We start from the raw sequence: 14,587 nt of genomic DNA, 5'->3' as shown, positions 1-14,587 counted from the left end.
TCATGCATCAATATTCAATGTGCACCCCCCCCCCCAATAAGGCTTCCCTTACCTAAGTAGTCAGTATGGAGCCCAAGCATCCGCTCCTCTTACATTGGTGAGCCCCCATTATAGTGCTTCCAGTATAATGCTCTCCATTATAGTGATGCTCATCATTATTTTATTAGTAAGTACCCTTCGTGCCCACATTACGTGCCCCACACAGTGCAATCATGTCACCACAGCACCATCATTCCTTCCCTCTAGTGCTACCGTGTCACCTTGCCCTATATTCCCACTTTCACCATTATGTCCCCCTCCCCCCCCCCCCCCCCCCCGTGCACTCATGTCACCCCAGTGTCACCATTACTTCCCTCTAGTGCCACCCTGTCATGCCACCCTCTATTCCCAGTGCCACCATTACGTCCTTGTAGTGCTACCATGTCACCTCACCTTATATTCCCAGTGCCACCATTATGTCGTCTCACCCCCCCCCCCCTGTGCAATCACGTCACCCCAGTGCCACCATTACTTCCCACTAGTGCCACGACACCCTCTATTCCCAGTGCCACCATTATGTCCCTCCCGTTCCACAGTGGCCTGTTCTTTTTCCAACTTGCATCTTCTTTAAAAATTACTTGACCCCCGGAAGATTTTTACCCCCCCCCCCTTCATGACCAGGCCATTTTTACGATATAGCACTGCATTGCTTTAGCTGACAATTGTGCGGTCGTTTGGCGCTGTACTCAAATAAAATTGATGTCCTTTTTGTCTACAAACTATAGTGTGTGTGTGTGTGTGTGTGTGTGTATGTGTATATGTATATGTATATATATATATATATAAATGTGTGCCTAACTAGTGTTTATGTGTACTTTGTGTGCTGCTTTTACTAAGGGATGTGCATTGCAGGGAATAAACGTCCAGCACATAAGATTATCATTATGCATTGGTTGTCAGTGTGCCCCCCCCCCTCCAACATTAAGGTTTTCCTTTTACTTATTGGTCAGTTGGGAGCCCAAGTAACATTCCCTTACATTGGGGAGCCCCCCATTATAGTGCCTTCAGTATAGTGCTCTTCATTATAGTGATGCTCATCATTATTGTATTAGTAAGTAACCCTAGTGCCACCATTATGTCCCCCAGGTCCTGCGTCCCCTATCATTTATTGACCTTGCATCTTCTTTACCTTAATCACTTTTCAGCGCTGTCACTCTTTGAATGACAATTACACGGTCATACAACACTGTACCCATACAAAATTTTTATAATCTTTTTTTTTATCACAAATAGAGCTTTCTTTTTGGGGTGTGTGTGTGTGTGTGTGTGTGTGTGTGTGTGTTTGTTTTTGTTTTTTTTATCGTGACTGCGACATTATGGTGGACACATCGGACATTTTTGACACATTTTTGGGACCATTGTCATGTATACAGCAATCAGTGCTATACAAATGCACTGATTCCTGTGTAAATGACACTGGCAGTGAAGGGGTTAACCAGTGGGTGGCAGTGTAGGGGTTAAGTGTGTCCTAGGGGCATCTTTCTAACTGTGGGGGGAGCGTGGCTGTGTATAACACGTCACTGATCTCTGCACCAATCACAGGGAGCAGAGATCAGTGACACTGTCACTAGGCAGAACAGGGAGATGCTTGTTTACATTTAACATCTCCCCCTTCTTCCTCCCCGTGAGGCGATCGCGGGTATCCCCGTGGCGATCGAGTCCGCAGAACCCGAGACCCGACTCACGGAGCTTGCCAGTTTACCGTTATCATTGTGAGCAAAAGTAGAAGAAGATCCCAAATTTTGTGTTCTCCCCAGAAAAGTAATAGAGGGAAAAATGTTCCAATGGGGACACTACTTCTAGTGACCTGGGGGTTCCCAAGAAGTGCCCTTGATTTGCAGGGATTTTCTCTTGCTTCCTGTTTTGGCTATTGGACTGGAAGAGAAGGCAAATCTCCACAATGGGACAAAGATGGCAAAAATGAACCTTACGGGGGTTATAACCCTCCCTTGCTCTAATCAAAATGGATTTTTTTATTTTATTTGCCTTTTTAGTTCTACTTTTAAGGTGGTCTCCCAAATCCGAGATGAGCCACGTGTGTTCAGCACCCAAGGTACAGAGCTCATCCTTCTTCATCACGTGTCCTACACACTTGTCACCATATCTCTGTTACCTCGCTCCCAGAGATGGGACAGCTAGGAAGGGGAGTTCAAATACCAACCCCCCTTGCTAGCAGAGAACCTGTCACCTATGGGTACCATGCCAACAGCTGGTTGCTGCTTCTCCTTGTGAACCTTTAGCCTAGTAATGTTATATGTAACCCATACTGTGGTTCATTTGATGATATGTCAAATCCTCACATGCAGCCCTTGAATAACTTCAGACCAGGCTCTGAGCAGTTAAATCGACATTTACTATAACTTGGCAAACATGTATAATATGCAATAACATTCCGTTCCTAACTAAACTTAACTGTGGTTGCCCAAGGTTACCTCCACAAGTGGAGTCCTAGAGGAAAGTCCATGCTTGGTAGTGCTCTAAAAGAGAATTCCATGTTCCAGGGTTCTTCTGGTTAATCGGCGTTCCAGAGCGGACCGCAGGTGCTAACTATACACACACAGTAGGCAACCTGCCTACAAACCCACTGGAAAAAAATTACCTTTTATACTATTCTGTCCCACCACCTGTCCCTCAGATCTTTGCTATAGTCAAGAGTGATAGCCTCCATCAGAAACTTGACATCCAATGCACCTCTGGGAGGTATGGACGCCTTAATCTCCTGGCAGATGAAACCACAGCATATGGTAGGGGACAAGACATACAACACACCCAGAAGTGTGTTGGATGTGAAGATTCTGTTGGAAGGAGTAACTATTAAGTTGTTTGGAAATCTGTGGAATGGGCTTTGGGACAGGTGAGTGTAAAAGGTCTTCTCTTGTATGTGTGTTTTTTATTTTTTGTTTCTTTTTTTGTATTTTTCTCTTTTAATCAATCTGTTGATTCCAGTTCTACTCAAAGCCTGTGCTTTCAAAAAGTTGGATTTGCATGAATCGGGCGCATGATTTGTACAATTTATAAAAAAAAAAAAACGCTTAGACCTAGATCTGTATGTCCACATATTACATTAGTCGAAGAACTTGTTCTGCATTAGTCAAAGGACGCTTTGTCTCTTTCTGTCTCAGGTCAGAAAGTATCTCCTTCTCCTCGATGTACGGAAAGAGCACGTTAAATTCTGGAGGCCACAAATTCTTCTTATGGTGTCCAACCCTCGCACCTCCTGCCACCTTATAAAGTTCATCAACGATCTGAAGAAAGGTGGTCTCTACATTTTGGGTCACGTAGAGACCGGAGACTTGGGTGAGTTTCCCCAGTCAAGGTAATCCTGACTGCCATTATGAGTGTGTAGCGCTATCCCCAAAGGAGCAACTGTAGCTAACAGGTTCTTTCCCCACCCAGTGCAGAGGCCACTAGGCACATAGCAACAGGTCACTTGCTCTGGCTCAGTAATCGGTCTAGGGCAGGCTTCACTAAATGGTGTACCAGATGCAGACTGAGTCACTGTCCCATGTGAATGGGGGGGGGGGGCAGAGCCGAGGGGAGCTGTGATGTGAATGGGGGGAGCAGAGCTTAGGGGGGATGTAGTGTGAATGGGGGGAGCAGAGCTTAGGGGGGCTGCAGTGTGAATGTGGGGAGCAGAGCTTAGGGAGGGTGCAGTGTGAATGGGAGGAGCAGAGCTTAGGGAGGCTGCAGTGTGAATGGGGGGGAACAGAGCTTAGGGGGGCTGCAATGTGAATGGGAGGGCAGAGCTTAGGGGGGCTGCAATGTGAATGGGAGGGCAGAGCTGAGGGGGCAGCAATGTGAATGGGGGAGTAGAGCTTAGGGGGGGGGGGCTGCAATGGGAATGGGGGGCTGAGCTTAGGGGGGCTGCAATGTGAATGGGGGGTAAAATGGAGGCTGAGGACATTGCTGTGGGGGGATGTGAAGGTGGGGTCCAAGGACACTACCGGGGGAGTAGGGGACACTACTGTGTGTGTGTGTGTGGTGTGTGTGTGTGTGTGTGTGTGTGTGTGTGTGTGTGGGGGGGATGTAAAGTGGGGGCAGAGGAACACCACTGTAAAGGGGACTGAGAAAACTGATGTAAAAACGAGATTGATATTTCAGAGGAGGGGTCTGTGATGTGAATGACCTGAGTAATCGCACAAACAGGCGAGTCATTCAGACCTCGGCTGAAAGAATAGTTTACAGATCGGAGCTCCGTAAACTTTACTTTGATACCCCTGGTCTAGGGGATGTTTTTCTTCTCTCAGAGTTGGCTGGAGCATACTGTATATAGGAAATGTAAGTAGACTGGAACAGTCTAAGCCCTTGTACACGCGGTCGGACATTCCGACAACAAAATCCGTCTGATTTTGTCCGAAACTGTTGCATACAGACAGTCGGACAAAGCTGTTAGAAAATCTGATCGTACTTAACATGATGACGTTGTTTCGTTAGAACGGGACTACGTTCAGGCTAGTAGCCAATAGCTTTGGTCTAGGAATTTGATCTGAGCATGCGTGGCACTTTGTCCGATCGGAATTCTCTACACACGATCGGACAAAGTCCGATCGGATCATGTTGTCGGAAAATTTTATAGCCCACCTGGAAACTTTGGATACTCCAATGGAAACAGTCTGATGGAGCCCACACACTGTCGGATTATCCGACAACAGGGTCCTATCGGACATTGTCCATCGGAATGTCCGACCGTGTGTACAAGGGCTAAGATTCCCACAGCTGATGACCACAGGATAGGTTTAGACCGTTATTAGGAGCCGACTGGAAGAGTCTTGAGTTCTTGCAGCTGCATAACAGACAAAAACAAAATGGCACGCTAGGAACACTGGAGCAGTTTGTAACATCCGCAGCTGGGAACCATAGATAAACTGCAGCTCAAGAGATTGGCCCTACTCAAGAGTCCCAGTTTAAGCAAAGCCATGGGCTCCATCCAGAAGAGGGAGTAGTCCAGCAGCCAATCCAGAAGGCCTCAGGACATAGCAGCCCCCTGAAGCACACAGTACCCCTTCCACCAGGGAAAGAACAGATCTCCTTGGACTACTGCATATTTCCCTGCCTCCCATCCACCATCTGGGCACACCTCTGCAGGAATTGGATGGGGAAACGTGAGAGCCCTGCCTGGGCAATTGAATTTCCCTGCCCTGAGCTTGGCAAAGTTCTCAGCTGGCTCGGACAATTCCCAGACAATAGATCCAGAACAGCCCAAAATAGCAGATCACAGCAACTCTGGCTACAGAGCAAGCTACATTAAGTTTACCTGGCATCCTTAACCTAGGAGGATGCTACAACTAGTTGTATTTTATATTTCAATATGAATTATTAAAAAGACAAGGTGGATCATGAATGTACAGTAGTAGTGTATTGTAAATGCTACCAAAGCAGAAGGTGGAAGAAAGCCATGAGTAAAGGCAATCTCCATAAGGACATGTTAAAATTTTTAACATTCTGTATATTTTATTTTATTACAGATGCTCTTCCTTCAGACCCAGTTCAGGCTCATTACAGCTTTTGGCTTAGTCTGGTTGATAAACTCAATGTCAAAGCCTTTGTGGACCTCACCCTGAGTCCAAGTGTCCGACACGGAACTCAACAGCTGCTGCGAATTACTGGGCTTGGTAGGTTTTAACACCAAAATGTCACCATCACCTCGCCACTCTTCTCCACACCCACAACTTACATTTTCTTCTTCTTACTCTTCAGGTGGAATGAAGCCAAACATGCTGGTCCTGGGATTCTATGACAACTCCTGCCCTGATGACTACTTTCTTCAGGATTCCGCTTTCACTCCAGGTCTTTCACCCCGAGACGACCCATTTGGTGTTGACGCCACCTCTTTGCAGGCCCATTTTCCCCCCGTCCGAAGTGCTGAAACTCCTCATCACGTTACTCCTAAGGAGTATGTTGCAATGATCTGTGATGCTCTGAAGATGCATAAAAATATTGTCTTGGCTCGGAATTTTTCATCTTTACTAAGGCCAGGAACCCCAGGATCAGATTCTGCCATGTATATTGATGTGTGGCCTCTGGATCTCCTCCGACCTCAAGCCTCAGCCTATGTGGATGTTTGTAGCCTGTTTCTTCTGCAGATGGCATGCATTCTAAATATGGCTGCCTCATGGCGCCGCTACCAGCTCCGTGTCTTCCTTTGCGTAGAGTCAAGAAGCCCAAATGGTAGTGCCACTAGCAATGGCTGGCTAGCAGCAGAAGTGAAATTCCGGGAACTGCTTGCCAAGCTTCGCATCCGTGCCTCCATCCGTGTGGTCTCCTGGGACAGAGTGGCCATCCTACGGGGACAGAACTGTGAAGGCCAAGGCCTCACCCGTGAGCCCATTCCTGGTGAGTATCTAAACGCTGCCAACCGTGTAGTGCTAGAGGAGGGTGGTGCTGAGTCGGCTGTAAAGTTCCTCTATCTCCCACGGCCTCCTGCTGACTCTGCTCTTCATGAATGCTACTTGGAGGAATTAGATGCCCTCACAGTGGGTTTGGGGCCAACGTTGCTCATTCAAGGCCTAACACCAGTTACATGCACTGAACTTTGAGAAACGCTGTTACTGCCCACAGATCTGTATCTGCCATTCTTAGAAGCTGTTCTATAAGGATTTTTCATCATTCTAGTCAAAGAAACTCCAGTTCTGCTTTACAACTTATAGCAGCATTAACCTACTATATTCTCCATCTCGTCTATAAGTAGTTTCACTCCACACCCCTGAGACATGAGGTACATGGGGGGCACAGTTTACACCTACGCCGAAAGAACAACGACTGAAGACCCTGTTGTTGGATTTTGGAACCGTTGAGGGTACTTCATGATGAATATTTGAGACTTAGGGTTTTTTCTTGTTTTGCTTCCATTCATGTATGCACTTTACGCAGGTCATTTGCACATGTTTTGTCTTTTCTGGTTTCTATGCTCATGTTGGTTGGTTGGGGGTCCGTTCTATTTCTCTCCTTTATTTTTTACACCATTTTTGATAGAGAAGATTACATTTTTGCTTTTGACTTTGACATTCCCAGCAGACAATAGAATATTCTACATTAGGTGGGGTTGACTTATACAAGCAGTTTTTGAACTTTTTTTTTTTTTTTATTGTTTTTGTTTGTTTTTACTTGACCACTTGGATTTCTGAACATCTACTTATCGCACTATTAAGATAAATGGATTACATTATCCAAACTATGATTGGTATAAATTGGTTTATATATAACTTATTATTGGCACATGTGGTTTGGATGTTGTTCTGAGGGTTTTTAGGGGGACTATCTGACATTTTCACTCTCACCATTTTATTACTCTAAATATTGACTCCAAAGTCTTCCATGTGCTTCTTTCTCACTTGACCTACTAAGTTCCTAGGATTCTTTAGTAATCGTAGACTCTTTGATGCCAAAATGATCTTTGTTGGGTTTGGGATTGACTGACTTTTTAACTCCTAAACCAATTTCAGTTTTAGGTATATGCTTGTTCTGAGATCTCTGCACCTAGGTTTCAACTCCACCCACCCCCTTCTCACCCTAGTAACAGGATCTCACTTTGCCTGTAGGATGTTTATAGCAACAGGAGGCATGGTAATGCAACAGGAAGCCAATGATTAAATGAAAGAAAAACTACAGGCAATTTTTTGGGGATTTGGATGGAGTAGTTGGGTGTTAAAACCCCTCTCAGGCTTTCGTTGCTTTCTGTGTCTCCATTTATGGAGATTCACCCTCTCTAATTGTCCTGATCACCTATGTCTCCAGGAATGAAAGTAAGGGGAAATCCAAAATTGAGGTCTCTCCAGAACAGGAATCATTGGAAAGTCTTCCTATGGGCTACACTTGATTTCAAGAAAACTGTCTAAAAGGAAGTATCACTTACATTGGAAAAATAACCTCTCGCTTCCTGTTGAGTCTACAGGACAGGGAGTGAAGGGAAATGTCCCTAAGGAGACACAGCTATAAAAACTAATAGAGATTTAAACCTTACTCTACTCTACTCCAGCTGAATTAAAAAAATATATTAATACTTTAAAGCATATCTCTGTAGCATATTTCTTGTAATCCACGCTATGAACAAAAAATGTGGCTTACTCTTCCTCTCCACACTCAAGCACTGTTCCTTGTTCCTTCGTCCTATGCCACTGTTCTCTTCCAAATAAAATCATGGCCGTTGTCCTTCATACCACTTCCAGTAATCCAGGCTGTCATAGACACGCTCCAATGGGTTTTCCAGAAGGAAGGACTTCCCACTGCCCAGTTAGAAGAGCAAGAACTTGTGACATCACAGGATTGTCTAGTCTAAAGACTGAAGAAACAGGGTAGGCATAGATTATTTTAAAGAAAAATAAAGTCCAAGGGGGACTTCAGGGAATGGACAGGAGAGGGGAGCTAAAGCTTAAGTTTAAACTCCTTTTCTTTCTTTCTTTTACTAAAGCATGGGGTTAGGCCTAAAACCACTGTCGGCTTTTATTTATTCCTATTTCCCCAATGCAGAGATTGGGGAAACACTGTCACTTGGACAGGAAGCTAGTGGAAACCTCTCTAAAGGTGGCCAATGATCCAAATTCTGCCGATTCAGCAGGGATCGGACACATTTCTATCCATCTATGGGCAGGCTGGTTGTACAAAAGTCGATCTCTCGATCCACTTCTATACAGACAGTCTGTCAGGTCTTTTTTCGCTTTATCAATGTCGCCGGTTATAACTGGCAGCACTGATCGGTGTAGTCTGATGGTGGGAAACTCTCCCTGCTGTCCAGAATACAATGGCTCTGTGGGAGGCATTTCCCCATCCACACTGAGTGTGTTGATGGGGGGAATTTTAATGATATTTCTTTCTTACAAAAAAAAGAAGAAAAAAAAAAGAGCATCTTCTATGGCTTGTCGAAAAAAAGAGAAAAGTGAGAAATGATACTGCGCTACAGAGTATATGAAGAGATACACTTGTAGTTTGGAGGGGTGAAGCTTCCTCTACAATTTACTTCTACCCGCAGGTAGAGTAAAAAGAAACAAGAGGAGAAAATGTAGAAATGGCGCTAGCCCTCTAATCTACTGGAAGAAAAATTTAGATGTATTGGTCTGTAATCTACTTGCAAAATGTTATTTCATAAGAGGAGGTGCCGAGGAGAAGACCCCACAGCAATAAAAACCTATTTTTTTTTTTGCTAAAGTTTTCATCAACTTGCTATAATTTGATTTGTGTCCCTAACTGGTAGCTTCGCTTTGTTTTTTTTCTTTGGTAAACCCCTTTTATCAGGACAGGTGCTGAGAAAGATCTAGCAGCTATAAAAAATTTCACTTGTTCTCATTGTAGAAAAAAAAAAAAAAAATAAGGCTGTAGGTCAAGTTTTAACCCATAGCACCCAATATCAAACCAGAAATGGACCCACAAAACCTAAAACGGAAATGTTAATTTCAAATGTACTTAACCCAGATAGTTGGAGCTGGGAGAGGGGAATGTAGAGCAGAGTTTCTCAACCAGGGTTCCATGGAACTCTAGGGTTCCTCCAGAGGCTGCTAAGGGTTCCCTGGGCAATGAGCAATTTCTGCCTCTCAGATAAGTTCCCTCTGACACCATTGATCTGCTTATCTTTGTAAGGGGTTAATCCTTCCCAATGACCACATTTGTAAGCAGCATTCTTCCTACTGACCATCATACTAAAGTATAATGCGTTGTAGATTTCATTCTTTTTCGCAGGGGTTCCCTAAGAGCAGAAGTTTATCTCAAGGGTTCCTCTGTGTTGAAGAGGTTGAGAGAGGCTGTTATAGAGTGCAAATTACCCTTACCTACCCTCACTGTTTTCTGATCTGTTCATTGAAAGACCCTGTTCAAGCAACCTCCAGCCTGCATTTCGGTCTTCTCCGATATCTGATCATTGTCTATAGAATGTTACATACTAATACCCACAGAAAGCATGGGCTAAGGAAGTTTCTTTAAATGGGATTTCTAGGATTTAGCAAATTTGTTGTAGTGGATGCTTACTTCTTCTGTTATATATATTGAAATAGGTACTGCAATTGCTGGTAATGAGATCTTTCAAATTGAGGGCTAAGTGTGAGGTCTCTCTATCTTGTACAGCACACATTGGCAGTATCCCACCAACAAATGACTGCGGAATATGGTTAGATATGCCATACTCCATACCCTTACCTTGGAATCGTTGCAGAATTTTAAGAAAGGCGGGCAGTCGGAGGATAATAAGGAATTCTGAGCAGGTTAATTTAAATTATTTTGGAAGGTTATAAACCCAATTTTTACCATCTACATTTTTAAAGGCAATTTGAATACCAATAGACTGTATACATATTACACTAGCTTTCAGTCAAACTGTAGTTTAGTTTTGAGGACTTTTTTTTTTTTTGTGGCAAGTAAAGATTTGAAGACATGGAGGTGAGGGCAGTTTACACAATTTGCTCCAACAATCCTGTCTTGACAAGCGCACAAGGAACTATCTTTTTTTACCCGAATTTATACATTTTCTCCTCCCTTGCATCATTTAGATCCATATCTAAGACTGTAGACCAGGGTTTCTCAACTAGGGTTCCTCCAGAGGTTACTAGGGGTTCCTAGCAATTTCTGCCTCTCAGATAAGTTCCCACTGATGCCATTGATCTTTTTAGCTATATGTAAGCTGGGAATTCTTCCCAATGACCACAAGCATAAGGAGCATTCGTTCCACTGACCACCCCACTAATATATCAGGAGTTGTAGACGTAGTCCTTTTTAGCGAAGTTTGCCTGAGACCGGAAAGTTTATTTCAAGGTTTCCTCTGAGTTGAAAAGGTTGAGAGAGGCTGCTGTAGACAATGGATCCAATGACCTGCTAGCTGTTTTAATAGCTGGATTCAGACTTGTACTATTCATCAGTTTTGGTCAAAATTTATATGCCAGAATTTTGAGGACCCCAAATGATGTCTAGGGTCCAAGAGATTTGCTAAACCCACAATTGAGTTTCACCTTAAGCACCACTTATTTATGTCACTCCCTTAAAGCAATTGGCAGATTTAGGTTTGTAGATTTGATTGCCTGGAAGACAATTTTGTAGGCCTTTGTTATGAAATATGGAAATCATTTTCTTTACCTTTTTTTTGGCCACATGTACAGCTAGCTCAAATAGAAAACCCTTACCCTGGCACGAAACGTAAATGTTGAAATTATTCTCCCTCTCCACATCAAATGATCCAAATCAATGTGTGTGGACAAGGCTTCAATGACCCTCTAGCCTGTCAATAACCAGAGTTATGCACCTATTTTCTAAATTGTGGTCAATGTCAAATGTTGGTGACCTTTTATAAATATGGTTTCCAAATGAGATCCTGAAAAATTGGCTTTGCCTCCTCAAATTACCATATTTGTGTAGGAGTCCATTGTTTTGAGAGATCTGAACAACAATGTTCTCTGGAAGATGTATACCAAACCCACACTTTTATAGGCCACATTTCTATTCATATTGATGTCATTTTGTCAAAGCCTGTGACCAACTCAAAGATGGTAGACTTCATTGCCTGAAGGACAAGTTGTACATATGCTAGGCCTTTGTACAGCAATAATGAAATCTTTTTATTATCTTTCATTCTTTATTTATTTAGCCTCAAGTACAGGCAGCGCACTAGTAAAATCTTTATTCCATTACTTACGTATAACCCTTTAACCCTTTGCTTACTAGTAGCACTCCATTTCTCTTTTAGGTTAAATAATGTTTCTTTAAATAGCTAACATTGACATGCATTTTTGCTTAACCTGCTACTAATTTATTTTGGTTAAAGAAATGTAAAGTTCTCTTTTCTTTGAATATCATTTTACTGGTTTGCTGTTTTGAAGTGAGAAAAATGTAAGCCTTTTTACTGTTTGGGAAGAACATCCACCAGATGACGATGGGTGTCAATCCATTGCAATAGGAAGGTGATTGTGTTTGGTTCTGCTGTGTCAAAAATATCCGTTACTACGTTAAACTTTTAGCACAGTTGGCTGAATCTGTTCAACTTACAAAAATAGTAGATATTATTATTATTACAGGAACTTTTAATCTTGGTGGAAATTCCACTTTTATCAAAGAAAAAATGCAGTTAACACTTTTTGATGAACATGTTAAACATGGTATCAACCAAAGAAGTAGGGTACTAGATGTTAAACTAGATGAAAATCCTATATCTATGGCCTATAACAGGCCTTCTGTTTAAGCTATTTAGAAAAAAAAAAAAAATTGTGACTCGGTTGAAAATTTCTTGCCCAGAAATTTTGTTAGTTACAGCATTTCCCATTTTTTAGGCTGACACCAAGGCACTACCTCTCAATTAGCTGCAGCTTTGTTTGGCCGGAGATACACAGTTCAAATCTCAAGTGGTTCAGCAGGAAGCGGCCGAGTTCAAACCAGTAATGGACAGGCTGAATGTACCAAGATGATGAATCAAGTTGGGTACAACCAGCCTGCTGAATTCCCTTACAATTACCGGGAACAGACAATAGCTCAGCAGGATGGATTCCCATGTCAGCACTGTCTGTGTTGATGGTGAAGTCATGCAAATCTGCATTGTGTATGGCCTGCCTTAGCCACCCATGCTAATTTCTTCAATTGGCAGTCAGGCTATCTATCAGGTCTTCAGCGGGCATTCACAGACTGGGTGGAGTGGCTCAACCAAAATAAAGTCCACAGCAGGCTGCTAATTGCAAAGCAGAGGCTTACTCGGCCTAAGAAATGTGCTGTTACCCAGCAGGATCTCCTGTTAGGAAACATTTACAACACAGTCAGATCAGAAGAGCAAACAAGTCACTCTTACTCATTTTCCATCATTCTTTGTAATATAGGGAATACCTTGGTAGAAAGGTCTTGCCGTTGAATCCCCAATATAAGAATCTAATAATATATGCTTTTTGGCAGTTGCCTCTAAAAGAGTTGATTATAAAGCAAGGTTTTTTTTTTTTCTTTTTGGGTGCAACCAGTTTAAAGAATGCAGTTGTGTTTTTTTTGTTTTTTTTGTTTTTTACACAAGAGCTTGAACCAGTCCCAAATGATATGTAGAATTCAAGAGCATTTAGCAAACTTAGATTCTCATCCCGTGTTAATATGTATGCCAGCAAATTATGAGCCACCTTTTTGAGCCTCAAATCTTGTTGTAGCTGCAACTGCAATTTAAATTAGATTGGTTTCTAGCATGATTCTTTGGCCTGAATGTATAGCCCGTTACAGCTCCCACTAGACTGATTTCCTGAGTTCTGATGGATACATTGATTGGTTATACCTGGGTCATATTTGATTAATAAAGCAACACAGCAGTCTCATAAAAGAGGAACATTATAGTTTCAAATGGATTGATTTGTAGCATGATGCTCTGGCCTGGTAGTGGAGCCCATTGCAGCTCCATTATGGCCGAGTTCTGTGATGGACAATCTCTTGTTTTTACTTGGGTCATTCATGATTACATAAGCACCACAGCAGTTCTCATTAAACCGGTACATCAGCTTCACCCGTATCTTCACTAACTTGGCCATATGCACTTCCCAGCAGTGTTGTAGACGCACAGACTTGTAATCTTGTATATAGTAACAAAATGGCACTTTTTCGGATCAAAGGACAATTTAACGGGGCACTCGGTGGGTTCTGCGGGTGGCCAGTGCCTTCTTGTCCATGTTTCTGCCTTAGAACCTGCGCTGCATACAACGTAATAGGGTTGAAAGTGTTGTTGTGACTGTTAATGTTTTGTTTTAATAAAGATTCTTTTTTTATGTAACCTTTTTGACACAATAAAAATGATAACAAAATGTTTGGATGCTGTTGCTTATCTGATGCAGTATTTCTAAGCCCAATGCAATAGGAGATTGTTGACTTTTGATATTAGAATCTTCCCAAGTACATAATGCTTTTGCCACCAAGCAGCCATCAAATGGTAACATGTTAGACTCTGCAAAAAAAAAATAAATAAAAAAAAAAAAAAAAAAAATAATAATAATTAATAAAACCATAAAAAAAAAAAAAACTTGACATTCTTTTTTAAAGAATTTATCCAATGGTTTGTTCAGAAACCTTTAGCTGAAAAGAAATACCTGTGCCACTTTATGGGTTAAAAAGACAGTGTCTCTTGATGCCACCAAGGTATGCTTGCCTATCAATGCGCCGCCCTCAGTCTCTACTCTGCAGGATGGTAAGCTCCAGTGTCTGATAGTGTCAGGGCTTACCTGGGTGAATGATGTCACTATTCCTTCCCACATATTGGTATTTAGCTATTGGATTCTCAAGCCTGAGCATTGTCACGCTGAGGAAGTCTTAAGTGTACATTCTCTTCTATAGCTGAAGGCCGTTCCATTAGAACAATAGAATGAGGGCTCTGGCAGAACAGGGAGTTGGTGAAGGAAAACAAATCAGCCTGTATGCCTCTCTGGGGGAGTGGACTCGGGATGCACACTCACGTTGCCTGTTATGAACAAAGTGACAATGTCTCTTTAGGAACACGTGCTAAAGGTTTAGCTAACAACAAACATGGCTGAAAAGTTGGAGCACAAAAGAAGGGTTTGGGTCCTCAGGAACCTGCGATTACTTGTTGGCTGCAGGGACTTTGCTAGTGATGGACTGCATCTAAATG

At 42.7% G+C, this 14,587-nt stretch overlaps 1 protein-coding gene across 2 annotated transcripts in view; it reads left to right on the top strand.

Moving 5' to 3' along the window:
* The window catches only part of SLC12A9 (solute carrier family 12 member 9), a 58,514-nt gene extending 44,745 nt beyond the window's left edge, over window positions 1-13,769 (top strand). For both annotated transcript variants that reach the window (XM_077470920.1, XM_077470921.1), the window contains exons 12-14: window positions 3,162-3,336; window positions 5,505-5,651; window positions 5,737-13,769. In XM_077470920.1, the coding sequence (XP_077327046.1) occupies window positions 3,162-3,336; window positions 5,505-5,651; window positions 5,737-6,575 (1,161 nt within the window). In that variant the 3' untranslated portion in view covers window positions 6,576-13,769. The remainder of the gene's footprint in view (window positions 1-3,161; window positions 3,337-5,504; window positions 5,652-5,736) is intronic.
* Window positions 13,770-14,587: the final 818 nt, after the last annotated feature.

Source organism: Lithobates pipiens, unplaced genomic scaffold, assembly GCF_037356315.1.
Source record: "Lithobates pipiens isolate NorthernLeopardFrog02 unplaced genomic scaffold, aLitPip1_a1.2 Scaffold_8, whole genome shotgun sequence".
Classification (NCBI taxonomy): domain Eukaryota; kingdom Metazoa; phylum Chordata; class Amphibia; order Anura; family Ranidae; genus Lithobates; species Lithobates pipiens.
This window is presented reverse-complemented; position numbering and strand designations above follow the sequence as displayed.